General features: G+C 54.3%; 4 protein-coding genes across 13 annotated transcripts; 1 reads left to right on the top strand and 3 right to left on the bottom strand.

The window, feature by feature from the left end:
* Positions 1-591: 591 nt before the first annotated feature.
* UBXN1 (UBX domain protein 1) lies at positions 592-3,437 on the bottom strand. The gene is made up of 10 exons (XM_008274370.5): positions 3,353-3,437; positions 3,183-3,267; positions 3,022-3,075; positions 2,827-2,933; positions 2,671-2,740; positions 2,359-2,550; positions 2,217-2,268; positions 1,982-2,098; positions 892-1,084; positions 592-731 (listed from the first exon to the last, which is right to left on the bottom strand). The coding sequence occupies exons 2-10, from the start codon at positions 3,239-3,241 to the stop codon at positions 682-684; spliced, it is 894 nt and encodes a 297-aa protein (XP_008272592.1). The 5' UTR covers positions 3,242-3,267; positions 3,353-3,437; the 3' UTR covers positions 592-681.
* A 4,497-nt stretch (positions 3,438-7,934) lies between these two features.
* On the bottom strand, positions 7,935-10,967 carry LRRN4CL (LRRN4 C-terminal like). The gene is made up of 2 exons (XM_002721001.6): positions 10,828-10,967; positions 7,935-10,291 (listed from the first exon to the last, which is right to left on the bottom strand). The coding sequence occupies exon 2, from the start codon at positions 10,284-10,286 to the stop codon at positions 9,579-9,581; it is 708 nt and encodes a 235-aa protein (XP_002721047.1). The 5' UTR covers positions 10,287-10,291; positions 10,828-10,967; the 3' UTR covers positions 7,935-9,578.
* Positions 10,968-11,612: 645 nt separating this feature from the next.
* BSCL2 (BSCL2 lipid droplet biogenesis associated, seipin) lies at positions 11,613-25,798 on the bottom strand. Of its 9 annotated transcripts, XM_070069502.2 has the most exons (13): positions 25,437-25,798; positions 23,487-23,686; positions 21,883-22,199; positions 21,737-21,797; positions 17,622-17,703; positions 14,391-14,534; positions 13,450-13,584; positions 13,173-13,270; positions 12,532-12,673; positions 12,377-12,443; positions 12,126-12,212; positions 11,951-12,031; positions 11,613-11,853 (listed from the first exon to the last, which is right to left on the bottom strand). In XM_070069502.2, exons 3-13 carry the CDS (start codon positions 22,175-22,177, stop codon positions 11,705-11,707), a joined length of 1,341 nt encoding a protein of 446 aa, XP_069925603.2. In that variant the 5' UTR covers positions 22,178-22,199; positions 23,487-23,686; positions 25,437-25,798; the 3' UTR covers positions 11,613-11,704. The 9 variants fall into 9 exon arrangements, with proteins under 9 accessions (XP_069925603.2, XP_051689023.3, XP_089182390.1 ...); XM_051833063.3 differs by lacking the exon at positions 21,737-21,797; XM_089326264.1 differs by lacking the exons at positions 23,487-23,686; positions 25,437-25,798 and adding an exon at positions 22,510-22,767.
* GNG3 (G protein subunit gamma 3) lies at positions 24,138-25,493 on the top strand. Of its 2 annotated transcripts, none has more exons than XM_002721000.6 (3): positions 24,138-24,279; positions 24,658-24,757; positions 24,999-25,493. In XM_002721000.6, the coding sequence occupies exons 2-3, from the start codon at positions 24,659-24,661 to the stop codon at positions 25,125-25,127; spliced, it is 228 nt and encodes a 75-aa protein (XP_002721046.1). In that variant the 5' UTR covers positions 24,138-24,279; position 24,658; the 3' UTR covers positions 25,128-25,493. The 2 variants fall into 2 exon arrangements, with proteins under 2 accessions (XP_002721046.1, XP_069925678.1); XM_070069577.2 differs by lacking the exon at positions 24,138-24,279 and adding an exon at positions 24,406-24,438.
* Positions 25,799-26,037: the final 239 nt, after the last annotated feature.

The raw sequence follows: 26,037 nt of genomic DNA, 5'->3' as shown, positions 1-26,037 counted from the left end.
GTTGTGAAGGTCAAGGTCACTCTCATGCTCCTCTCAGTATTTATGGGTGGCACATTAAAAAATTAACCCTTTTGGGGGCTGAAATTGCAGTGCAGTGGGTTAAACCACTACTTGTGATGCTCCAGCCCCTGCCACCCAGAGTTCCTGATTCCTGGCTTCAGCCTGGCTCAGCCCTGGCTGTTGCTGCCACACGGAGAATGAACGAGCAGATGAAAGATCTCTGTCTCTCCCTTTCAAAATAAATAAGCACATAAATATATAAATATATATATATATATTAAACTGACTCATTTAGTAGCTAATATTTTTGGGGATTTATTATATTTCAGGCACTATGAAACAACCCAAATAAACAGGTACTACTATTCTTACTCTAGAAACTAGAAACTGTTATCCACAGGAGCAAAAGGATGCCATCCAGTGTACTCCCCACCCCTCAACATCTCCCCCCGTAACCTTCCTGGCAGCCAATCAGACCCAGAGATTAGAAACTACCCATGAGGAAGAGGATCTACTCCATTGCCTTCTGTTCAGCTTCTTCCTCTGCTTGAGTTTCCTCCCTCCCAACAATTCAGGAAGGAGTCAGGCATATAGAGAACTCAGCGGGTCTGTTTATTAGCGGGAGATGTCAGTGCTTTATCAAAGATGAAAAGATCAGAGAAGAACGGTGGGAGAAAGGCCTCAGCTGGGACATTTCTTGGCCACAATGAGGACAGCAGAAGGCACGAGTCCTGAAGATGAAAGAAAATAGGCTTGAACCACACACAAGGATACTTGTTTGCTCCCAAAATTTCCAGTTGCACCTACCACCCAGCATCTCCAGAGTCCCTTCTCTTCCCAGGCATGTCCTCCATTCCCCCACATCCTGGTTTGTGGTCCTGCATGACGTACCCAGCTCCTGCAGAGGCCGTTCCATGTCAGCCTCTGAGAAGGCCCGCCTGGGGAAGCCACTGAGCAACTGCACAGGGTCCTGGCCTCCTCCAGGTTCCTCCCCGCGGTGGAGCTCCACATAGAGTCTCACAGCTGCCAGCTGTTCCCGGGCCCGGAAGGTCTGGGTCAGTGAGGTCCCATCTGGCAGCCTGACCTAGAAGGCAAAGGAGGCAGCCTGAGGGAGGGAGCTGACATTGCAGAGCGGGGTTAAGCCCCGGCCTATGATGCCGGATTCCCATATGAGTCCTGGCTGCTCCATTTCTGGTCCAACTCCCTGCTAGTGTGTCTGGGAAAGCAGGGAAGATGACCAAAGTCACTGGGCCCCTGCCACCTATGTCGGAGACCTGCTTGGAGTTCCAGGCTCCTGACTTCGGCCTGGCCCAGCCCTGGCCATTGTGGCCATTTGGGGAGTGAACCAGCAGATGGAAGATCTCTAATTCTCCCTTTCAAATAAATAAAATTCTTTTTAAAAAATGCCCAAGGAAAAGAACAGCTAAAAAGCTACCCCCACTTCCTCTTAAAGAGACTAAACTAGCACAACTACTATTTAAAGCACCTATAAAAACCACTCTGCTTTACTGACTGTTAAAAAGAGACTCCTCTCATACCAATCAGATGTCCATTTGTTATTGTGTTTAACAACCCTTTATCTCTTAGTGTTATAAACTCCACTTAAAACTGATTAAAGTCTCATTCTTGTCAAAAAAAAAAAAATTAAAAAAGAGAGACTCCTGGATCCCTCAAAATCTAAGACAAGGACAGAAACATTTGGATAAATATCTTGTCACAAAAATACCTGTGTAATAAACCAAACGAAACATGGACAAGTAAAAGGCGAACTGCTGAGTAAGAGGGAGGTATGGGTTTAAATAAGACTGGAGCAGGTGAAATTTGATCCTTTCCTAAGAGTAGAGGAGGCAGTATTTCAAAAGTCATTTACAAAGAAGGAAGAGATCTGGCAAAGGGAACAAGACTGAAAAAAGCTCTGAACGGGCACCCTAAAGCCCTGAAAAAGGGGTCCCAGGAAGAAGACGGGACTCAGAATCAGTACCTGGATGCGACACTGGTCGTACTCGCGCTTGCTGGGGGGCTCCTGGCTGGGAGAGGAGGGAACAGGACCTGGCTCTGTCGCTGGTGGGGTTGGCTGCGAACCCACGCTGCCACCATACTGAAGGACAAAATCGAACACTGTCAGGCAGGCACTCACCCTCAGGAGGAAGGGCTCACAAAAGGGCGGTTCACTAACCCGCCTACGGCACCACCCCCAGTGTCTCGCCAACACCGACCTTCTTGGCTCTCTCCGCTTTGTCTCTCTCAATCTTCTCACGAACCCTCTGTCTGGAATGCAGACAGGGAGGAAGGTCAGACATCAGCCAAGCAAACCGCGAGTCGCCCCCAGCCCCCAGCCCCCAGCCCCCCGCCCCAGACCTGGCTGCCAGCTCCTCGGCCTTCTCCCGCCTCCGCTCCTCCGCGGCGCGGCGCATCTCGCCCTCCTGCAGCCGCTGTCGGGCCGCTGACAGCTCCTGCCCCTGCCGCCGGCGCTGCCGCTCCCGTTCCAAGGCTTCCCGCTCCTCTCGTTCTTCCCGCTCGCGCTGCTTCTGGGCCACCAGCTCCATCATCCTGAGGGAAGAGGGCACGCCGGGGGAAGGTAGGTTTACAGCAAGGGGCCGAGGAACGCGTGTCCCGGGGCAGGTCAGGGAGGCGCGGAGAGAAACTCAACATGGTTCCCCACCAACCCACCTCTTCGTCTGTTCCTGCCTCTCCTCCTCACTCAGCGCGGGTTTGCCTTCGCCAGCAGCAGACCCAGGGCCTACAAACGAGCAACCCGTGTTATTCCGCGTGCAGGCTCTCCTCGGGTGCCCGCGGGTAATTACACCACGTCCCCCCAGTCGGGACCTGCGGCGCCACTTTGCTCCAAGGAGGTGGGTTCCCGTCCCAGAACATGTCCGAGCGGGGCCTGCAGAGGCTCGTCCACATCGGGGTCGTCTTCGTGCTCCATCAACCTGGCCGGGGGAGTCGGCAGGGAGCTCAGCGTCCAGGCTGCCGCTCCCGACAGCCCCCAACCCTCGGGCCCCTGGCCTGAGCGCTCACCAGTCCATCGCCGCTTCGATACCCTGGTTCCCTGTGAGGGCCAGAGCCTTCTCCCTGGAGGGAGAAACAGCGTGAGTAGCGCCTACGAGCCATAGTGACGGCCAGGCTCGGGGAAAGGCCGGGACCGGTCCGCGCGGATCGGGGCGAGGAGGCTCCCTTACGCGCGTCCCCTGGGGAAGCCCATCTCGATGAGGCTCTCCAGAGCCGTCAGCTCCGCCATGGCGCCGCCGCCGCTTCCGCGGGGACCTGGTGTGCCGACAGGGAGGCCGGGAACGGTCAGCGCAGGGCGACCCCGCCTCTGACGCCCCCGGCCGGGCGCTCCCTCACCCACCGGCTCCGGACCCGCCGGGACACCGACGATAAGAAAGCCGAGAGGGAAACGGAAGTGCACGAAACTGTTTGGGTCACGTGGGACGGACGTGGACGGGTGCCGCCAGGAGCCACAAAGCTCCCGGGTCCGGCTGCCTGGACCTCGCGCGGGCGGGGCCGGCAGCGGCGCAGAGTCCGCGGATCCGAGCCGACGCGTCGAGCCCTGGCGCCCCGCGGCGGTGGGCGGAGGCAAGCGGGCCCCCCAGCTTCGCACCCTTCACCCTCCTCGCAGATTACCAGGATCACGGCCCCTTAGCCGATCCCGTTGGAAAGTAGTTTGGCCGAGTGTATCAGGAGCCGTAGAAGTGTGCGCGCTCTTCAGCCCGCTCGTCTTCCCCCGGGGCAGGGAGCCATCCTCTGCCCTACCGCCGAAGGGCCTTTTGCGAAAACACAGTGTGTCTGATCCTGTCATCGCTTTTCTGCTTCGGACTTCTCCGTGTCGCGCAAAACTGAAACACCCGCGGCCTTCTGCCCCGCTGTCTGGTAAAGTGGAGACAGCACTCACACCTGCCCTAGACGGTGTGACTTCAGTGCTGGTAGTTAAACCCGCGCAGCTTCATCCCCAGCCACCTCAGGGTGACCTGCGCATATTGCAAAACAGGCCCTAGCCCTCCTCGCGGTCATTTTCCAGGATCCAGAGTCTGCTTCCTAACCCAAGCCTGCGTGCCCCCCCCCCTCGAAGCTTCAGTGTCTGCCTCATTCGTTATTCACCCCTCCGCTGTGTGCTCACTGATAACCTAGTACCCCGTCACTGCCAAGGCTGTTAGATCCAGCGAGGTGAAGCACTTTGGTTTTTAGGGAGCAGGCACTTGGCCTAACTAAGTTCAAGTCCTGGCTCTGCTTCCATTCCAGTTTCCTGCTACTGCACACGCTGGTAGGCAGCAGGTGACGGCTCAGGTACATGTGCCAGTCATACATGAGACCCAGATGGAGTTCCCAGCTCCTGACTTCAGCTGGCCCAGCCATAGCAATTATGGGCATTTGGATGGGAACCAGCAGACGGGAGACCTCTGTCTGACTCTGTTTCTCAAATAAGTAAAATAAATGACAATTTTAAAAAATATTTAAAAAGTGAAATTTTCTTTTTCTTTTCTTTTTTTTTCTTTTTTTTTTTTTTTTTTGCAAGATTTTTTATTTACTTGAAAGGCAGAGCGATGGAGAAAGAGAGAGATGCAATGGGAAGTGACTCTAATGGGGCCAGCGAATTCACAGAGGGCCTGACTTTGTGTGCAGAGAGTTAAGCACTGTTGCTATCACGGATCAGAGCACCTGACTTGCTGGCCTCTGTGTTTCTGATCCAGTTCCCTGCTAATGCACCTGGGAAAGCAGCAGAAGAGCTAAAACATTAAATACAAGCCAGCACCACGGCTCACTAGGCTAATCCTCCGCTTTGCGGTGCCGGCACACCAGGTTCTAGTCCCGGTTGGCGTGCCAGATTCTGTCCCAGTTGCCCCTCTTCCAGGCCAGCTCTCTGCTGTGGCCAGGGAGTGCAGTGGAGGATGGCCCAAGTACTTGGGCCCTGCACCCCATGGGAGACCAGGAGAAGCACCTGGCTCCTGGCTTCGGATCAGCACAGTGTGCTGGCCACAGCAGCCATTGGAGGGTGAACCAATGGCAAAAGGAAGACCTTTCTCTCTGTCTCTCTCTCACTGTCCACTCTGCCTGTCAAAAAAAAAAATATATTAAATACAAACTTATTGAAGGAAAAAGTGATGCTTGAGGCCCTATTTAAAAAAATAACCTCATAGATCCAGACTTATTGAGCACACTTGTAAGGAAGCAGCAGACCAGCAGTGCAGATGGGAGTTGTCTACTGTCTGATTGTGAACTTTAATTTGCAGGCTATAACTATTGTAGCAGTCCCTTCTTAGGGTGACTGTTGCCATATACTTGCAAGGCAGCAGCAGGTGGGACAGCCAAAGATTGTCTGTTACAATATGGACTACAATACAAGAAGCACACTTGTAACTTGGGGCTTGCATTGGGGTGTAGCAAGTTAAACCACTGCCTGCCATGCCAGCATCCCATATGGGCATTGGTTCATGTCCTGGCTGACTCACTTCCTATGCAGCTCCCTGCTAATGCCCTGAGAAAAGCGGCAGAAGACAACCCAAGTGCTTGGGCCCCTGCCACCCACATGGGACGCCCAGATAAGGCTTTTGGATCCTGGATCCTGGCTCCTAGATTTGGGCTGGCCCAGCCCTGGCCATTGCAGCCATCTGGGAAGTGAATTAGCGGATAGAAGATCTCTGTCTTTCCCCTTCTGTAATTCTTTCAAATAAAATAAATAAATCTTTAAAATAGCTAAGATAAGAAGTTATTTATTTACTTATGTGATAGGCAAAGGGAGGGAGAGACAGAGAGCACCCATGTGCTTGTTCACTCCCCAGGTGCCAGGATTGGGCCAAGGCTGAAACTTGGAACTGCAAACCCAATCTAGATTGCCCAGGTGGCTGGCAGGGGCCCAATTACTTGGGCCAACAGCGCTGTCTTCCAGGGTCTATATTAGTAGGAAGCTGAAGTCAGGAGTCAGAAAGGGATATCAAACCCACTCTTTTTTTTTTTTTTTTAACAGGTAGAGTGGACAGTGAGAGACAGAGAGAAAGGTCTTCCTTTGCCATTGGTTCACCTTCCAATGCCCGCCATGGCCAGCTGGCCGGCGTACCACACTGATCCGAAGGCAGGAGCCAGGTGCTTCTCCTGGTCTCCCTTGGGGTGCAGGGCCCAAGCACTTGGGCCATCCTCCACTGCACTCCCTGGCCACAGCAGAGAGCTGGCCTGGAAGAGGGGCAACCGGGACAGAATCCGGCGCCCCAACCGGGACTAGAACCCGGTGTGCTGGCGCCGCAAGGCGGAGGATTAGCTTAGTGAGCCGCGGCGCCAGCCCAAATCCACTCTTAAACAGGAGGCAGACATCCTAACTAAGCTTGTCTCTTAAGTCCATTTTCCACAAACTTGTTTTTATTATTAATACTAATTATTTATTTACTTGAATGACATAGAGATCTTCCATCTGCTAGCTCGCTTCCCATGTCCACAAGAGCCAGGGCTGGACCAGGTGGAAGCCAGGGACTCCATCCTGGTCTCCCACAGTATTACTTTGAACTCTTATTTCTGTGTGGGCAAGAACTTGGAAGAAATAACTGAGATACTCATGGCCACAAGAGTTTAATAGTAAACTTTTTTTTCCAAGTAGGAGTATATTCTAAAATAATGACTAAAAGAACAGTAAGTATAGAAACCACTAACATAGTATTTTATTATCTAGTATTTTGTAGTATCCATAACTACAGGGGCTTTACTTTATATGGCTGGCAACACAGTAAGTTAGCTTACACCAGCATCAACACAGGCATGTGAATTAGTAAGGTGTTGCACTAGGACATTATAACAGCTATGATGTCGTTAGGAGATAGGAATTTTCAGTTTCATTGTCATCGGGCAATAGCAAACATGACTTTTATAGTACTGCTTCTTTGATCCACTGCCTGTAAGTCTCCTACAGAAATACACAAAGATGTCAGGACACACAAACAGGGATGTCTGTGGGAAACCTGGAGATAAATGTCCCAGCAAACAGTTAAGGAGCATCCACCCACAGAAAGCTCCCCAGCCTTGAACTTGGCTGAGGAGGCTGAGTCACCAAAACGGAACATTGTGGCTAAGGGGACCACGAGTGCAGCAGGTGCTTGTCTTCCCTAAGATCTGCCCTGCTCAGGGCAGTCTCCTCTTGAGGAGGAGGAACTTTCACTTCCTGCTCTTCAGCATTGCTTGAAATCTGCGTGAGGGTTATATAGTGTAGCAACAATCTACGTCCATTTAATTCATTTATTACAGATTTACTTTATTCACTTGAGAGGCAGAGTTAGAGAAATCTTCCATCCACTGGTTCACTCCCAAAATGGCTGCAACAGCCAAGGCTGGGCCAGGCTGAAGCCAGGAGTCTGGAGCTCCTTCCAGGTCTTCCACGTGGGAGCAGGGGCCCGAGCAGTCAGGCCACCTTCCACTGCTTCCCCAGGTGCATTAGCAGGGAGCTGGTTTGGAAGTGGAGCAGCCAGGACAAGAACCAGCACTCGTATGAGATGCTTGTGTCACAGGTGTGCCACATCCCCAGTCCCTACATCCACTTTTTTTTTTTTTTTTAAAGATTTATTTGAAAGTCAGTTATAGAGAGAGAGAGAGGTCTTCCATCCGCTGGTTGGTTCCACTCCCCAATTGGCTGCAACGGCCGGAGCTGCACCAATCTGAAGCCAGGAGCCAGGAGCTTCTTCTGGGTCTCCTACATGGGTGCAGGAGCCCACGGACTTGGGCCATCTACTGCTTTCCTAGGCCATAGCAGAGTGCTGGATTGGAAGTGAAGCAGCCAGGACTCGAACCGGCGCCCATATGGATTGCCGACACTGCAGGGAGTGGCTTTACCCATTACGCCACAGTGCTGGCCCCCCTACATCCACTTGCATTAACAAAAAATTTATAAGTATGTATGCTTCTCTGAAAAGCAAGGGTGTACACAAGGAACTGAAAGAAATCATGAAAGCTGAAAATATCTTCCTTCTAAATTTCTTTTAATGTTGTTACTAGTAGATATACATTACATACAAATGGGGGAGAGAAATTCTTTAATGTTACAGTTTTTAAAAAAAAATTTATGTATTTGAAAGGCAGAGCAACAGAGAGAGAGGAAAAGACAGAGATTTTTCCATCTGTTGGTTCACTCCCTAAAAGGCCGCAACAGCTGAGGCTGGTCCACTGGCTGAAGCCAGGATCCAGGGGATTCTTCTGCATCTCCCAAGTGGGTTGGGCAGGGGCCACTTTCCCAGGTGCATTAGCAGGGAGCTGGTTTGGAAGCAGAGCAGCTGGGACTTGAACCAGCAACCGTATGGGGTGCAGGTGTTGCAGGCAGAGGCTTTGCTCACTGCTGCACAACGCTGGCCCTCACTTTTTGTTTTAAGCACAGGAACACAGCTGACCTGTGCTAGAGAGTATCGTGGGCTTCCCCTCTCTTCTCCACCCCACGTGAGCCATTTTTTCTGCCCTTCTCAGAGACCCATGGCCTCTGATCAGTGCTCAAATAAAAGATAATGGAAGAAGGGGATTGTTTCTGGTGCTGGCCCCAAACTCATATACATCTTCTTTTGAGACGCAGCAGCTTATTCTCAAAATTCCACTGAAGCCACACAGAGTGGCAGGGCCCGTCGCAGGGTGATGGCAGGGTCCTTCTCGCTACAGGACTGTGTCTTATGTGTAAGGTCCATGAGCTTAGAATAGTTTTCACGGCCGGCGCCGCGGCTCACTAGGCTAATCCTCCGCCTAGCGGCGCCGGCACACCGGGTTCTAGTCCCGGTCGGGGCGCCAGATTCTGTCCCGGTTGCCCCTCTTCCAGGCCAGCCCTCTGCTGTGGCCAGGGCGTGCAGTGGAGGATGGCCCAGGTGCTTGGGCCCTGCACCCCATGGGAGACCAGGAAAAACACCTGGCTCCTGGCTCCTGCCATCGGATCAGCGCGGTGCGCCGGCCGCAGCGCGCCGGCCGCGGCGGCCATTGGAGGGTGAACCAACGGCAAGGCAAAGGAAGACCTTTCTCTCTGTCTCTCTCTCTCACTGTCCACTCTGCCTGTCAAAAAAAAAAAAAAAAAAAAAAGTTTTCACATTTTTAAAATGAATATTTTAAATGCTTATTTTCATCTGCTTGAAAGCCAGAGCAACAAAGAAAGAGGAGGACAGAGAACCTTCTATTAGTTTGCTCACCAAACACCGGCAACAGCCAGGACTGGGCCAGGCCAAAGTCAGGAGCCTGGAACTACATCCCAGTCTCCCCAGCACTGGTGCCATCACCTGCTGCCTCCCAGGTGCAGTGGCAGGAAGCTGGATGGTAAGCAGGGCATAGCCAGAACCAGGTGCTTGGGATATGGGACGCCAGTGTCCTGAGTCTTAATAACTCAGGGCCAAACACTCGCCCCTGAAGAGCACTCATTATCTGATCCTTTAAGAAAAAATCTGCAGATTCTCTTCTACTCCTTCCTAACTCGCGCCAGCTGCAGAGTCACAAGCCAGGACCTAAACAAGATCCCGGCCCAGAGAACTGAGACAGATGTATCCCAGGCGCCCGGGCGTGGAGCCACGACTCCTCCAGGGTGCGGTCGGTGTTCCAGGAAGCTCTGGGCTGTGTGGAGCCATCCGCTGACCCCTCACTCACAGAGCCCCTGAGGCTCGGGCCGCCCGGCGCGGGCAGCCCCAACGGTCACGCAAGCAGAAATGCCAGACCAGTGCGAAACAGCTCAGCAGGGCCAGGGCCGTGCCCACCCCCAGGGCCACGTGGACCAGGGTAGCAGGTCTAGGTGGCACGGTGATCCGGCCGCAGGGCCCGAAGGCAGGGACGGCCACTTGTTCAGACTCCTCCCCGCCTTCCCGGGGTATGAGGCTCTCCCCGGCCTTGTTAGATGCCACCACACAAACAGTGTAAGTGGCCCCGGGCTTCAGTCCTTCCAGTTCTGCTCTGCGGACCGTGGCGTTGAGGCTGGGTCCCCTCCACGGATCCCCGCTGCCTTCCCAAAGCAGCAGCCAGTACTGGAGGACCGGGGAGGATGGGGCACACCAGTGGACCAGGGCACGGCCCTCCTCAGCCACAACGTGCACTTCTCCCAGGCGCGGCTGCTCGGGCTGCTGGTCGGGGCTGGAGAGCCCAGGGCACAGACAGGGCACCGGCTCGGCCTTCTGCAGCTCCTGGCAAGGCACCTGCAGGTGGCGGCAGCGGTCATAGTCGCAGTAGACAGCCCGTGAGGGTGGCAAAGACGGCTGATCGTCTCCCTCCTCTTCAGAGTCTTGAGAGGCCAAGAACTGAGCTCTGGGAACCAGGAAGGTCATGATGAGAAGCCACAGAAAGCAGGGCGAGCCCAGCATGGCGTCTGGAAAGGAAGGGGGGAATAGGTAAGGATTTCTCAGCACGTGCCTTCCAGGTCCATGCCTGCAAAATCTCAACTGACAGAGAAATAGGACGAGGGACAAAGAGGACAAGGAAAGAGGTGGGAACAAGGCAGACACACTCATTTGTCAACTGACATCTGAATCCAGCCTGTGTGCCTGGGTTTGGACAAAACAGAATACAATACGGTGTGACCCAGGAGCGCCGCAGTCTGGTGGTCAACAACGTGTGAAACGCTGCAAACAGTTAATGAATAAACAAAGTGCTGGAGGAGAAGAGAAAATGATTTACTCAGCCCAGGGAAGAAAGGTGGAATAATTCCCAGCTGCCACCCAGAGAAACGATCTAAGTACAACAAATACCAGTCGGCGACAGATGTGAAACCCGGAAAGGAAGCAGAGCAAGGAGGGGGTAAGCGAGGCTCCTGGAATCCTCACTCCCCACCTGTTACCCGTGCAAATCCTGTGCAGAGTCCCAGCCCCGCCTGTCCTCCCTGCCCAGTGGACAGCAGCCCCTCACCAGTGCATTCGCCTTGACGCAGCTGCAATCTGCCAGTGGACGTCTGTGGGATGTCGAAGGGTCACCAGGATCAAGGGCTCGCTGTCAGGCTGGGTCTTCAACTCCGTTTTGGCTAAAGCTTTTAAACCCTTCAATTATGATGTCACCAACTAGCCCCCACCCCTCTCTCTCTCCCCTGCAAGTGCCAAGAAGAGGGCTGGTCCCTTCAGAAGGCCTGAGTCATGGGGCCGGGGTGGGGGAAGCACACGCAGCGGTTTGAACTGGAGGCCAGGACGCCTGGGTTCTGAAAGACGAGTGGAATGTGGACAGCAGCCAGGAGCAGGGAATCCAAAAGCTGGAGTCATGTGAAGGGCTGGGAGGAGAACACGGCAGAGCAGACAAGGGGAGAGGAGAGGCGGCCACCTGGCCCGCAGGAGAGGAAAACAGCTGTGGACAGCATGCGGCCAGAGCCACACAACGCTGCTGTTTCAGTAAAAATCATACCACATCCCTGGCAGTCATTTCCTGTCTTCTGCCTCCCAATGGACAGAGAGAGGGAGGGGTGCAGAGGCCAGAGTGATGTATTCCTGCTCTGCAGACCCGCCCTGCACGGTCCCCTCCCCTGAGGGAGTCACATGGATGGAGTGGGAAAGCCTGCTGGGGTCAGAGTAGGTTTCCTCTCCTTGGATTTCCTAGGCTTATGAATGGAAACAGCTGTGGTTAAAATAGTCCAGGTCTGGAGGGAGATGCCTGGGGAACACAGGGTGAACAAATGGCCTGGAATCCATTTCGAAAGACTCAGGGAAGCAGCTGGCACAAAATAGTTTATTAAGGGAAAAACAGGGGTGAGCGCTCAGGTGGGAAAGTGCTGGAATGTGAGGAATCTGCCCTCTTCTCTTCAGGAACTGGAGCAGGTGGGGCGCTGTCGCAGAGCACCCACAGAGGCTTCGGAGCTGCCCAGGGTCTCCGGAGCCAGGGCAGAGGCAGGGGCAGGGGCAGGCAGGTTGGCCTCGGTCAGCAGAGCTGCATCTTCCCAGGAGCCTGAACCTGGGCCAGCAAAGAGAAGAACAAAATCCCCCAGGAGATTTAACCGGGTGCCTCCCCGAACCCCACGCCACCCGGGTCCCACGGTGGGCGCCCTCACCATCACTGGCCTCGGGCTCTAGCTCCTCCTCTCCATTTAGGGGCCGCCGCTCTGCTTTCTCTTCCTCGGACAGCTGGCCTTCTGCAGCCAGAAGAGGAAGGCGGGGTCAGATCCCGGGGCGAGGGTGACGCTGGGGAGTCCCCAGGGGGCAGGGGCCACTGCTGCTGCTCCTCACCTGTCCCTGAGGGATCTTCAGGGCTCTCGCCGTCCTCTGTCACATCTGACTGCGGGGTTGACTCCTCCTGGCCTTCAGGCCCTGCGCCTACCAAGTGGATACAGGGTAGGCTGGGATTAGGGGCTGGGCCAGGCAGCGGGGTCAGCTTTTCCTTTGACCCTCCATCCATATGCGGGTGCTTTAAGTCTCATTAGACAAGGCAGGCACCCTCTCGCCCAGCCAGTCCCACCTGCCCCTCCCAACACCTTTACCTGGCTGATGGGTGGAGATCCTTCGCTGGACTTCCTTTCGGGAATTGTCCCTTTTTTGGATATTAACCTGTAGAGGACAGCCTACTGAGCAAGGAGGCCACGCTGTTCTGAGCCCTCAAGCCCTAGCCACCAGCCTGCTCCCACACCCCTGCGACCTGCAGAGAGAGGCGGTGCCGGGGCCAGACGCCCCCCCACACCCACTGCATGTAGCTGAAGAGCACGATGACGCTGAGGAAGGTGAAGTTGCTGGCGACGCCCACAAAGGCGCAGGTCATCGGGAAGTTGTACAGCAAGTACCTGAGGCAGGAAGACGGCAGAGTGAGGGAGCAGCAGATGCTGGAGAGCACCGCCTTCTCATTTCCCAGACAGCTTCAGGGCAATTCAAGTGAGCTTGGCTAGAGGGCCCTCTGCCTCACCTCCCCGACACAGCTGCCAGATGCTGCTGCCGCTCTAATAAAGGCACAACACCACCGGCAGGACCACAAGCGATGGCCTCGACCGTGGCTGTCTCTCAAGAGCTCCCTCAGCTCTTGCTGAGCCAATGGTTCAGGACAGGGGTTCCTGGCCAGGGCGCCTGCTGGTCTAACAAATCCTGGCTGCACTGATGACTCTGTATTTTTTAAAAGCTCCCCGGGCAGCTGATATGCTGACACATAGTCAGGACTGAGAGCCTCTGGCGTACACAAAAGCACACAAGCACCGCTGCTCTGTGAAGCTGCCACGTCTGCTTGGGACCGCCTGCACTCAAGGACAGCCCCCAGGAGGGTTGCCGAGGTCCACTCCAGCAGCTCCTCACCTGAGCCCAGTGAAGTGGGCGTGGATGCGGAGGTAGGCGCCATACATCTGGATGCGCTTGCTGTGGATCTCGATAACCACGCCGGTGGTTGGCACGTACTGCAGCGGGGTAGGGAGAGGGCCGTGTCAGGCCAGGATCCCTGCTGTCACTTGCCCCAGCCCAGTCTGAGGCCTGCTCACAGCCTCTCCACTGTCATCCCTCGACTGAGACCAGAGGTTCCCCGCGGTAATTCTGCGCTGAGAGGAGGGCTGGCTCCGTTACCGTTTGCTCCACTCACCGAGTTCTCTCTATAGTCGGCATACAGCTCCACCTCCAGCAGCTGCTTCTGCTCAGCGAAGCCGAACAGCAGGAGGCTGGAGAAGACCAGCGTGTCCAGCATCTGCAGCAGGTCCGAGCGATAATGCAGCATCACCTGGGGGGCCAGAGGCGAGGCTGGGACTGCGGCCCCACATTCCCGTGGCCTCACCACCTCTCCCCCACCCCCAGACATCTATGGAGGCTGCTTCCTTCTCAAGCCCCCTGTTCCTTCCCTTTCACTTCCTGTCCCCCAAGTCCTCACCCAACCATTTCAACTGCACAACCTCTCCCCCACTACCCAATCACGCTTCTCCATTCTAATACAACAAAGGCCCCACTGCCAAGAAACCTTCCTAGGGTGAGCCCAACTCTGATCTTTCTCTCCTCCCAAGCAGTTCTACAACCAAGGATGGTACTGAAGTCCTAGGGTACCGTCTGAATCTCTCCCCCCGCCCATGCACAGTCAGGGATTTCTTTCATGGTGTGGTGGACAGTATATGAATGGAGACCCTGACTGAACTATGTGCTGATGAGAACTTTACATTTCCTCACTGAATCCACACTAGGCTTGCTGTGAGGCAGTAACCAGCACATCCATTTTGCAGTACCTGGTACTAACGAGGTCCGCTGTCCTGCAGGCCAGCGTGCCTTTGTGGACACAAACTCAGGTCTGCCTCGCGCCAGCCTGCCTCTGCCTTCCAGGAGCAGCCCTGCTCTTCACAGCTGACCCCAAAGTCAGCTGTGCTCATCAGGCGCCAGGGGTGGTGGCAAATGTTTCCGGTTGGTGAGCTCATTCTTCTTCCCTTATCCTGACGTTGGCTGTGACCTCAGAGCCAAGGAGGTTTCCTCCAGAAGCCCTACCCAGATTTTCTGCTCTGCTGTCATCTGCCACACCTTCTCAGACAAGCTGTGAACACTTACGGAGCGCGAGGAAGTGGAGATGACTCGGCCACCCCTCGTGTAGCATGATACGGTGACCAGGAACATGCCCAAATCTTGATTCACGGGCGACTCTGGCAGCTCAAGCTCTAAGGTGACACGATACGGCTGTCCATACATCAGCACCTGTCCAGTGTAGCCACCAGCATTTAAAAAAAAATACAAAAAATTGGCCTTTCCTTTTTCCACCTCCCTTCCACTTCCTCAACATGCTGTGCCGTGCCCCTTGGTTAGCCTAACAGCCCTCTCCATGTGCCATGGCAGGAATGTGCTGCCCCCTTCTGGTGGCTGGATCCCCCCACTTCCATGGCCTGTGGATCCCTTTGGCTCTCAGACTTGCTGCACTGTTCTCAGAAAGGCTGTGTAGCATTTCTTTTCCAAAAGTGAACCGCACGTTGCCAACTGGGACATCTGTTACTCAGATGTTACTCACTGTGTGCCAGTGAGGCCGTCCCCCTGGGCCCAGCCTGCCCTCACTTATATTATTAATTAAGCAAGAGCAAGCAGCACTCACAGTCTCCCTAGCCAGCTCTCGCATAATCGTCCTGGTTCCAGATCATCTTTATATCATTCTGGGTCCCTCATCTTGGTTCTGTTGGTAGAACCCTGAAACTCACGGTGGGAAGAGTCTTCACTGGGATCAGCCTCAAAAGTTAAAGATTTGCCACCATACACGCCCTAATTTTCCCTGACCACTCCCAGGATTCTTTTCGTCTTCTCACTGAATGACTCTTAGCTAACAGAATGACTCCCTCTGGATGGTATATTAGAATCACAGGAGTGGGGAAAGCTTTTAACCAGAGGGAATGGGTTGAAAAAATAAAGCTGGGGGTTGGGCCTGTGGTGCTGTGGCACAGTGGCCTAAGCCTCTGCCTGTGGCGCTGGCATCCCATATGGGTGCTGGTTCGTGTCTCGGCTACCCCTCTACCACTCCAGCTCTCTGCTTCTGGCCTGGGAAAGAAGAGGAAGGTGGCCCAAGTGCTTGGGCCTCTGCACCGTGTGGAAGTCCCAGAAGAAGCTCCTGGCTCCTGGCTCCGGCCTGGCCCAGCCTTGGCTGCTGCAGCCATTTGGGGAGTGAACCAGCAGATGGAAGACCTTTCTCTCTGCCTCTCCCTCTCTCTGTAACTCTACCTCTCAAATAAGTAGATAAATAAATAAAGCTGAAACATACCACCTTAACCTACAGTGAGTCACCTCCACAATCTGCCAATGGTCATGGAGGCAGTTTCAACATTTGAACTATACATACCACGTGGTGAACATGAATTAAATCTCAATAAAGCTGTTATTGTTTTAAAAACCTGGTAAGTTTAAAAAATGTCATCTCTCTCAAGGTGATCCTCCGAGTCTAATACTAGAGCCTTGTGGACCAACCCATGCCTTCATTCTCACTGGTCTGTTTAAAGGGAGGAGTCTCGCCTCCTACGTCACTGTTACACACGATTCACCTCTCTTCAAAGACATGCCTCATCTCCACAGTCTCAGAATATTCCAGACTACACTGATCTAATTCACAAATTTTCCTGGAATGTATGCATCTTACACTTTACTGCATGCAAATCAATGCATAGTTTTAAAAAATACTTACTTATTTGAAAGGCACAGTGAGAGAGTGAGAGGGGAGGGGAGACAGAACATGTTCCATCTGTTGATTCACTCTCTAAATGGCCACAACAGCCAGGGTCTGGGCAAGGCTGAAGCCATCCTGGTCTCCAACATGGGTGGCAGGGGTCCAAGTACTTGGGCCAGCATCTGCTGCCTTCCCAGGTGCATTAGCACAAAGCTGGACTGGAAGTAGAGCAGTCAGGACTAGAACAGACATTCACATATGAGAAGCTGGCATCGCAAGCGGTGGCTTGACCCGCTGTACCATAACAGCCTCCCTCACTTTATAGTTTTTTGTTGCTGTTTTTTAAATCAACCTGGTGAGCTCCTTGAGAGCACAGGCCTGCATCTTCTACTTCTAACAAGGCTTCTCCCATACAGTGGACACATTATTTCATAAATTCATATAAAAATGTTCACTTTCGATGAACAGAACGTCCAGGCTCCTCTACCCCCGACTGGGCTAGATCTCTTCTCACCTTCAGCTTTTCCTCTTCCTCATCTAGCAGGCTCACACCAGTGATGCTTCTAGGCTGCCTGCATCACCAACATGATCTCCACAAGGGCAGACACACAGCTGTACATACTGCTGCAGGTGCAGGTGCACCGTGGCTTGCTTGCTTTCTAGTCTCCTCTCAGGATGCTCCACTGACCACTGCTTTTTAACCAGAGAAGCACACCCAATCAGTGTCTCCACAGTACCTTCTGAAATAGCTTCTGAGTTCCTTTCCTGGTAGCTGGGCTACTGGCTACTTTTGCTGTGAGGTGCCTAACATTCTACTTCACTAGTCTGAACGGCCCCCTGTCACCCATGCCAACTTGGGCCCCAGTCATCTGACCAGCAGAGATTTCCTGATAGTGTCTGGCTACGTGGTGGACACACTGGAACATGTCCCAGGACACACCATCTCCCAGGCTATTTGCACTAGAGCAGGCCGGGCTGAATAACGGTCCCAGGGAAGCCCAGCTGCTATAGCTCATACTCCTCCTACCAGAGTGATATTTCTAAGTCACTTTCCTCCCAAGTATCACTTTTGAAAAATAATTTTCCAATGATTTTTAAATTCTTAAATCTCAGCATTGCTTATGTCTGATCACACTGGTGACTGACAACTCAAAAAGCTCTACTCATCAGAACTGGTGTTGACATCCAAGGTCCTTTCTGAATGTTTACAGATCCTACACCTATCAGAGCCACCACCAGCTTGCCGGGTAAGGAAGCTGAGTCTCCATTTGCATTTCTCAGGGTTCCCAGGTTTATCAGAGTCATACTGGCCTCTGGCAAGTCCTCTGGCCCAGTACCCTTTGTGACGACAGGTCACACATATTTGTCAACCATTTCATAATGTTACATATAAGCTTTTAAAACTCTTGGGTGGATGCCATCCTATTCCAATAAAATAGCTCAAAGAGGTCACATCTCATCTGCTTTGTTGGAAATTAGAACATTAGTATTTGCTGTACAATACAGCTTAGATTTCCATTTCTTTTCAACCTCCCTTCCTCTTAGACACTGTTACTCAACCCCGATTCCCTACATTTTTCTCAAGCCTTGCTACTTGAGTCATCAAAGCACTAATGAGTCCTTTCTCTAGCCCCCCTACTCACCCGATCACGTCCACTCTTTGCCAGTGAGACATTGGCAACAGGGAAGGAGCAGAGCGAGGTGGAGGAGGAATCGCAGTCGGTCCTAAATAAGAATGGAGGACGATCCTCTGGTAAGTTACAGAGCCTGCCTTACAAATGTCTGCACACCTCCTGGCCCACCAGGACTCCCTCTTGTCCCAGATCCCTTCTCTCACAACAGGCAGCTTCTCTCTGATACAGAGAGATGGAGGAAAACATGCAGCCAGGAGACTCAAAACACCAAGATGACTTTTTTTTTTTTTTTTTTTTGACAGGCAGAGTTAGACACACAGAGAGAGAGAGAGAGAGAGAGAGAGAGAGAAAGGTCTCCCTTCCATTGGTTCACCCCCTAAATGGCCACTATGGCCGGTGAGCTATGCCGATTGGAAGGCAGGAGCCAGGTGATTCCTCCTGGTCTCATGGGGTGCAGGGCCCAAGCACTTGGGCCATCCTCCACTGCACTCCCTGGCCACAGCAGAGAGCTGGCCTGGAAGAGGGGCAACCGGGACAGAAACGGGGCCCCAACCGGGACTAGAACCCAGAGTGCCGGCGCTGCAGGCGGAGGATTACCCTAGTGAGCCGCAGCGCAGGCCCAAGAGGACTTTTAATTCTCTTACTGCTCCATCAATTTCTTTCATTACAGCAGACATTCTTAGATGGGAATCTAGTTTCCTACTTTAGTGTCTCTTTAAAAAAAATTTTTTTTAAAGAGAATCTTTTTTTTTTAAAGATTTATTTATTTTACTTGAAAGTCAGTTACACAGAGAGAGGAGAGGCAGAGAGAGAGAGAGAGAGAGAGAGAGTCTTCTATCCACCGATTCACTCCCCAATTCCCAATTGGCCGCAACAGCTGGAGCTGTGCTGATCCGAAGCCAGGAGCTTCTTCCAGGTCTCCCACATGGGTGCAGGGGCCCAAGCACTTGAGAAATCTTCTACTGCTTTCCTAGGCCATAGCAGAGAGCTGGATCAGAAGTAGAGCAGCCAGGACTAGAACCAGCACCCATATGGGATGCCGGCGCTTCAGGCCAGGGCGTTAACCCACTGAACCACAGAGATGGCCCAAAAGATTCACTTATTTGAAAGGCAGAAAGACACAGAGAAGGAGAGTCAGAGATAAGAGAAAGAGAAAGAGATAAGAGAAAGAGAGAGAGAGAGAAAGAAAAGAAAGAGAGAGAGAAAGAAAGAGAGAGAGAGAAGGATCTGCTGGTTCACTCCCTAAATGGCTGTGAAAGCCAGGACTGCGCCAGGCTGAAGGCAGGAGCCAGGCGCTCTACCCTAGTCTCTCACATGGGGAGCAGTGGCCTAGGTACTTGGGCCATCTTCTGCTGCCTTCCTAGGTGCATTAGCAAGAGACTGGATTGGAAGCAGAGCAGCTGGGACTCAAACCAGCACTGCTATGTGGAATGGTGGCATTGCAGGTGGCAGCTTAACCCAGTGCACCAACGATGGCCCCACACTTTAGGGTTTCTAAAGACTCACTTGAGGGGCAGATGTTTGGTGCAGCAGTTAAGACACTGCTTAAGATGCTTGCGTCCAGGGGCTGGCGCTGTCGCACTGCAGGTTGCAGCCTGGCCAGCAGCACCAGTATCCCATATCCTGGCTGCTCCACTTCTGATCCAGCTCTCTGCGATGGCCTGGGAAAGCAGTGGAAGATGGCTGAAGTGCTTGGGCCCCTGCACCCACGTGGGAGACCCAGAGGAAGTTCCTGGCTTCAGTCTGGCTCAGCCTTGGCTGTTATGGCCATCTGGGCAGTGATCCAGCGGATGGAAGATCTCTGTTTCTACCTCTCTCTGTAACTCTTTCAAATAAAATAAATAAATAAACAAATAAATAAATAAATAAATAAGAGAGAGAGAGAGAGAGAAAGAAAGTAAGTAAGTAAGTAAGTTAGTTAGTTCTGGTCTGGGGCCTAGTTTGAGAAAACACTTTTGAAAGGATCCAAATATTTCTGTTGTTATTTGTTTAATTTACTTGAAAGTAAGAGTTACACAGAAAGATATCTTCCATGTGTTGGTTTACTCCCAGGGCTGCTGGGCCAGGCCAATGCCAGGAACTTCATCTGGGTCTCCTACATGGGTGGCAGGGGCCCAAACCCTTAGGCACCTTCTGCTGCTTTTCCCAGGCTATTAGCAGGGAGCTGGATCAGAAGTGGAGAAGCTGGGACAGGAACCAGCACCATATGGGATGTCGGCGACCCAGGCAGCAGCTTTATTTGCTATGCCACATGGTTGGTTTTTGTTTTTTTTTTAAAGATTTATTTTATTTATTTGAAAGGCAGAGTTAGAGAGAGATAAGAGAAAAAAGAGACATCTTCCATCTGCTGGCTTACTCCCCAAATGGCTGCAACAGCCTGGGCTGGGAGCCAGGAGCCAGGAGCTTCATCCAGGTCTCCCACGTAGGTGTAGAGGCCTAAGCACTTGGGTTATCTTCTGCTGCTTTCCCAGGCACATTAGATGGAGCTGTATATGGGATGCCAGCATTGTAGATGGCAGCTTAACCCATTATGCTCCAGATGGTTTGTTTTAAAAAAATTTTAAAGATTTATTTATATATTTACTTATTTGAAAGGCAGTGTTACAGAGAGACAGAGAGATAGCTTCCAACTGCTAGTTTAGTCTCCAAATGGCACAACAGCTGAGGCTGGGCCAGACTGAAGCTAGGAGCCTGGAGCTTCTTCCAGGTCTCCCATGTAGATTCAGAGGCCCAAGCACCTGGGCCATTTCCTGCTGCTTTCCCAGGCACATCAGTAGGGAGCTGGATAGGAAGTGGAACAGCCAGGTCTCAAATTGCCACCCTATGGGATGCCGGTGTTGTAGGCACAGGCTTAACCTGCTACACCACAACCCTGGACCCTAAAAATTTTTATTTGTTTTCATTTTCCATCCATTGGTTCCCTCCTCAAATGCCCACACCAGCCAGGGTTGCACCAGGACAAAGGAGCCAAAAACTCAATTCAGGTCTCTCATTTGGCTGGCAGGGACTCAAGTACTTGAGCCATTACCTTTTGCCTCTTGGAATATGCATTAGCAGGAAACTGGAATCAGCAGTAGAGTGGGACTCCAACCCCAATCACTATGATATGCAACATGGTGTCCTAAGTAGCATCTAAACTGCTGTACCAAACACCCAGCCCTCCACAGATATCTTTAAAGATGCTTCAATCTGTGGGAAAAATTGCATGAGTATGTATGTGCAGCACATGCCAGGGCATAGTGTATATACATTTTTATAGCAGGCATGGCTATAGCTTTCCTAAAGTCTGTTTCCTAAAAGCTGAAGAAACTCTACCTTACAGCAGGGTTGGTGTTGTGGCATAGTAGGTTAAGCCTCCACCTGTGATGCCAGCATCCCATATGGGTGCTAGTTTGAGACCTGGCTGCTCCATTTCTGATCCAGCTCCCTGCTAATGCGCCTGTGAAAGCAGTGGAAGATGGCCAAAGTCCTTGGGCCCCTGCACCCACGTGGGAGACCTGGAAGCAGCTCCGGGCTCCTAGCTTCAGCCTGACCCAGCCCCCAGCTGTTGTGGCCATTTGGGAAGTGAGCCAGAGGATGAAAGACCTCTTTCTCTCTCTCTCTCTCTTTCAAATAAATAAAAAATAAATCTTTTAAAAAAAAATTATAGTTCATGACCAGGGACTCAGGGCAGGGGGAAAAAAATGACACTGTGGACCACTGACAATAATGGTCTTTTCGTACACACTGATTGATCCCACAGCCATTGCTAAAAGGAGAGAGAGCCTGGGAGGTGGAGAGGAGCCAAGGGGCCAGGGAAGTTTAAAGCCCATCACCTTGTGTTTGCACACTGGCTCCAGTTCCACAGACTACTGAGTGTGGGAGGCAGGAAAGGAAAAGGCAAACTGCTGCTTTCCCCATACCTTCTCTACCCAAAGCCAGGCTAGTTCTGAGATGCTCAGAGCGCTGTGTTGTCTCAAAAGTCTCTAGTGGCCTGGAGAGAATTCGGATCCAGTGCAGATAGAATTGGTCCTCAGTATGACAGCCTAGAAGTGGAACTGCTTTTTTTTTTCTTTCTTGTTTTTAAAATCAGAACTCAGTAACCACAGGTAGAACAAGGACCCTAAAGCCCCACCAGTTCACACCTGCTCCAGCGCTGGGCCATGCCGTGAGAAGTCCTCTGGCACACTGGGCTCAAGGCTCCTCCTGGGTAAAATGAGGGGACTGGGCTGAACAGCTCCGAGGGCCCCTGCAGCACTTCTCCCGGACTTTGCGAGAAGCCTGCCCTCACCTGTAGTAGAAGTGCACGGGGCTGAGGTGGCTGACTGTCGGCATGTAGGAGTAGTAGAAGGAGCCGTAAAGGAAGACGGACACCCAGAGCAGGAGGAGCATGGTGCAGAAGAGCACCCCAAACTGCAGCAGCAGCCTGCGGGCACGGCCTGCCAGGACATGGCCCACCTCCTGGGCCCACAGAAAGGCAGGCACCGGAGGGTCGTGGACCATGGTGGGGAGAGCAGGGGCTCTGGTTCCAGGTTCAGGCCTTGAGTTCTTGGCTGCTCTGCCACACGGACGCCAACCCTGGCCATGGGATGAGGCGGCTGGCGGCTCCTGGAATGAGAGAGGAGAAAGAATGGCTCCTTTCCCCAGGGAGGCGGGGACAAAAAAGCTTACTGGACTGGCTTTGCCGAACCACAGAGAGCAAAGCAAAGTCAGTGTTTCCCATGGCCCTTCTCCAAAGGAACCAGTTCTCCGCCAGTTATCCTCTGTCCACCTCCGCTGTGCTCCCTTCACCCAACTCCTTCGGCACTGATCTTGCAACAAATCACTCTGACATTCGTTAGCAAAACAGAACCCACGGAGAACGAGCATCTTAAATTCTTTGCAAAAGCTTTTACACACACGATGACACTGAACTCACACTGCCAGGTGTGGCACGGAGAGGAGGCCCTAAGCTCGCCAGCAGCCTACGAGCGGTCAACGCCTCCTCTCCGCCTGCGGGCCGGCCGAGCCCCACGCTGGGCAGGGCGGGCGTCCCTCCGCCAACGGCCGCTCCCCCAGCCCCTGGCTCCGCGATGGCGCCGGGAGCCCCCGCCTCACTGCGCCGCCATGGCAACCAGCCGGCCGCCCGCCGCGGCGCGGACTCACCAGCCTCCCGCTGCCCAGGCAACCGCGGGACGGGATTTCCGGGTCCCGAGAAGCCCCGCCCCCGCCGCCCTGGTAGCCTGAGGAGGCGGGGCCTCGCCCGAGGGGCGGGCCGGGGCTGCGAGGCTCCGCCCCTCACGCACCTCTGTCCCCTGCGGCAGCCAGGTGCCCGCCGTATCTGCCCCGAGGCATGGCACCTCCTTCCAGTCCGGAGGCACGCTCTGCCTCAGCTGCCTCCCCTCTCCTGGAGGACGCCATCTCCCGGTACCTTCCCCCACAGACCCCTGAACCCCCAGAGCCGCGGTGGGGGAGGGGCAAGGCTGGGCGCCAGGGGCATCCGGACCGCAGTGACTTTTGTCCCCTGCGGCTCCCGGGGCCTGTAGGCGGCCAGTGTTCCAGTCTGCAGGAGCCTGTGCACTTGGCGCGTTGCGCAGGCGGGCTTGCAGTCCGCTAGCCACTGCGCCCCGCGTTTTCAGGATGCGTGATCTGCCTCCTCCGACCTGTACTGGCCGCGCTCTCCACAGCGCATTGTCTGCGCTAGGCCTGGGCACTTGGCATTTTCAAATCCTTATCTGTCTGGTCCCAAGATAAAAGTCCTTTCGAGGGCAAGGCCAGCACACAGCACAGCACGGTAGGTGAGGGAGGTCAGTACTCAACATGCACGAAATTCCTCAAACCAGTACTCCCAGCCCGCACCGCTCCCTCCTCCCCCAGGCCTGCCTCTTTCCAGAAAGCTTCCACAAGGCCCCTTACCTCTTCCTTGTCCGATCCTCTGACCTGGTCTCCGCACACTGCTTTTCCCGCAACCTCTCCTCGAGGGTCTGCCATTTCTGCGGACAGCGTCTCGATGACGCTGCTTTGCTGCCCCTGGCTCTGTCACTTGTGACTAGAACATGAAGTGCTGATCACCTGTAGCACATCCCATTTTCCTGGATACAGGGAATGCAGGGTCCCTGGGAGAGAAACGAAGACTCAGGTGCGAAGTGCTGTGTCAGGGTATGGGGAGGAATGGGGGGGGGGGGCGCGACTGCCCAGCTGATGTCAGATTTTCAAATGAGCAGGGTCCCAGGCAGCCAGTCCGGACTCCACTGCGGGAGCTGTCACCGGCCCAGCCCACCCCATGTGAGGGGGGAGTCCATCTCCGCAGCTCCTCTGGGAAGGGCTCTACCCAGCCTGAGGATGTCTGCAGTGGGGGAGGGGCATGGAGGGGGTGTGAGCAGGGGATGCAGGCAGCAGCCCGCCCGGCTCCCCCACTGGCCAGGCAGTTGGTATGCTCCAGGCTCAGAGCAGCTCCTTCCAGCATCCTTCATCCTCCAGGTACCAGCCATCTGGGCAGTGCTGGAGCTGCAGGGACCGAGAGCAGCCCCCTGCAGCCCCCTGGCGCAGCCTTCCCCAGTAGCCTCTGTGTTAACTGACGGCTTCTGCGTCAGGTACTTCCAACTGCAGCCCCTTGCAGGGTGGGGCACCCATCTGAGGCACGAGGTTTTTGTGCCCCCCACCCCTCCCCCAGACTCTACACCCAGGGCTGCCGCCGCCTGTGCTCCAGGTGAGTACGGAGAAGGAAGCCTGTTTTTCTCCCGTCGGAGCTCAGGGGGGCAGATGGGAGTGATGTGCTCTCCTCACCAGGGTGGGGCTCTTTCTGGCTGAGGGTTTCGGAGCTGGGAACATACAGGACTGGAAGGGCTGAAAATCCCTAAACACTGGGGTAATGCTTAGTGACCTGTGGCCCAGGTCATGTGGGAATTTGGGGAGCACCTCCTCGCATCCTCTCCAGTTTTTCACTGAGGGAGACAGAGATGGACCAGGCCATGGGGGGGGGGAGAACTGGGGTACAGCCTTGTAAAGGCTAGTGGGGGGAGGGGAGGGGAGAGGAGGAAGAGCCTTCAGCTGAAACTGCCTTGACCTTTCTCCCACTCCTCTCCAGGATGAAGGGAGAGACCCCTGTGAACAGCACTATGAGTATTGGGCAAGCCCGCAAGATGGTGGAACAGCTTAAGATCGAAGCCAGTTTATGCCGGATAAAGGTGGGTGGGACCCTGGCACCCCTTCGTTGGCCAGGCCATGCTGTGCTATAGGTTCCCGAGCTCCGGAGGAGAGATGCTCTCTTTGCTTTAACTTGCTGAGGCCAGGGGAGGACTGTGTGGGACGAGGGAAGAGGACGTCTCCAGCAGCCCTACAGATGGCAAAAGACGGCCCATATGGGGAGGGAGGCTGCCGCCCCGCCCAGAGCTTCTGGCTAACCACCCCCTCGTGGCGGCTTCCCAGGTGTCCAAGGCGGCCGCGGACCTGATGACTTACTGTGACGCCCACGCCTGTGAGGACCCCCTCATCACTCCTGTCCCCACCTCGGAGAACCCCTTCCGGGAGAAGAAGTTCTTCTGCGCCCTGCTCTGAGCCGCCCCGCTGCCCCTCACCACTCCTCACCGTCCCCTCTCCCGGGCCCTTCTTAGGTCGGTAACTGCCACGAGCCCAGCTCCCTGCACCTCACCTCCAACCCTGGCCCACACCCGAGTATCGGAAGCACAAGGCCCTCCCTCACCTACCTGCCGACCCCTCCCCTTGGCCCGGGCGGCTGACCCCAGTCCCCCACCCCACTCCCGTTGCTCCACCCACGGAAGGGCGCCATCACACTCTGCCAGCCTCCCTGTGACCCGCTCAGACAATGGGGAGAGGGGTGGGCCGGGTGCTTGCTCTCAGTCTCACCTGGAGCTACTGGAAGGGAAAAGCCATTTGAAGAATAAAGTCCTCCAGAGCCTCAGAGGACAGCTCCCGTATTAGCGTTCTTGGGGGAAAGGACCACCAGTCAATAGCTTGGCCATTCCCAGGGACCGGGGCAGGTCAAAGCAGGTGGGACACGGTCCAGCATCGAAGACCGGCGGGCGGGCGGGCGCGAGAGCGTCCCCACGGTAAGACTTAAGTTACAGCCGACGCTCGGAGGCTGCCAAGGGCATTCACACTCGCGCGCGAGCAGTGAAGGCCGGGGCAATGGCAGCCCAGCCGAGGGGAGGCCGGCGGGCTCGGGGGCCTCGGGAGGCCGGCGCACAGCGCAGGAACACTTAGGAGTCGAGGGGCGGGGCGGGGCGGGGCTCGTTAGCGCGACAGGCGCAGATTTCGGGCCTAAGATGGCCGCGCCCGTGCCGGCTTCAGCCAAGATGGCCACTGTCAGCGACGGCGCCAACATGGCGGCCCCCGCACACGGCGTTGCGCCGTACAGGGCTTCTCTTAAAATGGCGGCATCTAGGCATCCAGCGTTCTCGATATGGTCCCTTCCGTGCTCGTCTGGTCTCAAAATGGCTGCCCCTGC

This window comes from Oryctolagus cuniculus, chromosome 1 (assembly GCF_051225735.1).
Source record: "Oryctolagus cuniculus isolate XC-2025 breed Fujian yellow rabbit chromosome 1, ASM5122573v1, whole genome shotgun sequence".
NCBI classification, from domain to species: Eukaryota; Metazoa; Chordata; class Mammalia; order Lagomorpha; family Leporidae; genus Oryctolagus; species Oryctolagus cuniculus.
Note: the sequence above shows the minus strand (reverse complement) of the source record. Positions and strands in the feature narration are given on the sequence as shown.

What these genes read in the sequence shown, in the direction of transcription:
- UBXN1 (XM_008274370.5), bottom strand. Translation starts at nt 3,241, where the DNA reads ATGGCGGAGCTGACGGCTCTGGAGAGCCTCATCGAGATGGGCTTCCCC. An exon ending in ACGACCAGTGTCGCATCCAG is followed by an intron (nt 1,085 to 1,981) that starts GTACTGATTCTG and finishes TTTGCCTTCTAG; the next exon opens with GTCAGGCTGCCAGATGGGAC. An exon ending in ACGGCCTCTGCAGGAGCTGG is followed by an intron (nt 732 to 891) that starts GTACGTCATGCA and finishes TTTCATCTTCAG; the next exon opens with GACTCGTGCCTTCTGCTGTC.
- LRRN4CL (XM_002721001.6), bottom strand. Translation starts at nt 10,286, where the DNA reads ATGCTGGGCTCGCCCTGCTTTCTGTGGCTTCTCATCATGACCTTCCTG.
- BSCL2 (XM_051833063.3), bottom strand. Translation starts at nt 23,561, where the DNA reads ATGGCAGACCCTCGAGGAGAGGTTGCGGGAAAAGCAGTGTGCGGAGAC. An exon ending in GGCACCGCCTCTCTCTGCAG is followed by an intron (nt 12,444 to 12,531) that starts GTCGCAGGGGTG and finishes TGTCCTCTACAG; the next exon opens with GTTAATATCCAAAAAAGGGA. An exon ending in TGAAGATCCCTCAGGGACAG is followed by an intron (nt 12,032 to 12,125) that starts GTGAGGAGCAGC and finishes TTCTGGCTGCAG; the next exon opens with AAGGCCAGCTGTCCGAGGAA.
- GNG3 (XM_002721000.6), top strand. Translation starts at nt 24,659, where the DNA reads ATGAAGGGAGAGACCCCTGTGAACAGCACTATGAGTATTGGGCAAGCC. An exon ending in CCAGTTTATGCCGGATAAAG is followed by an intron (nt 24,758 to 24,998) that starts GTGGGTGGGACC and finishes GCGGCTTCCCAG; the next exon opens with GTGTCCAAGGCGGCCGCGGA.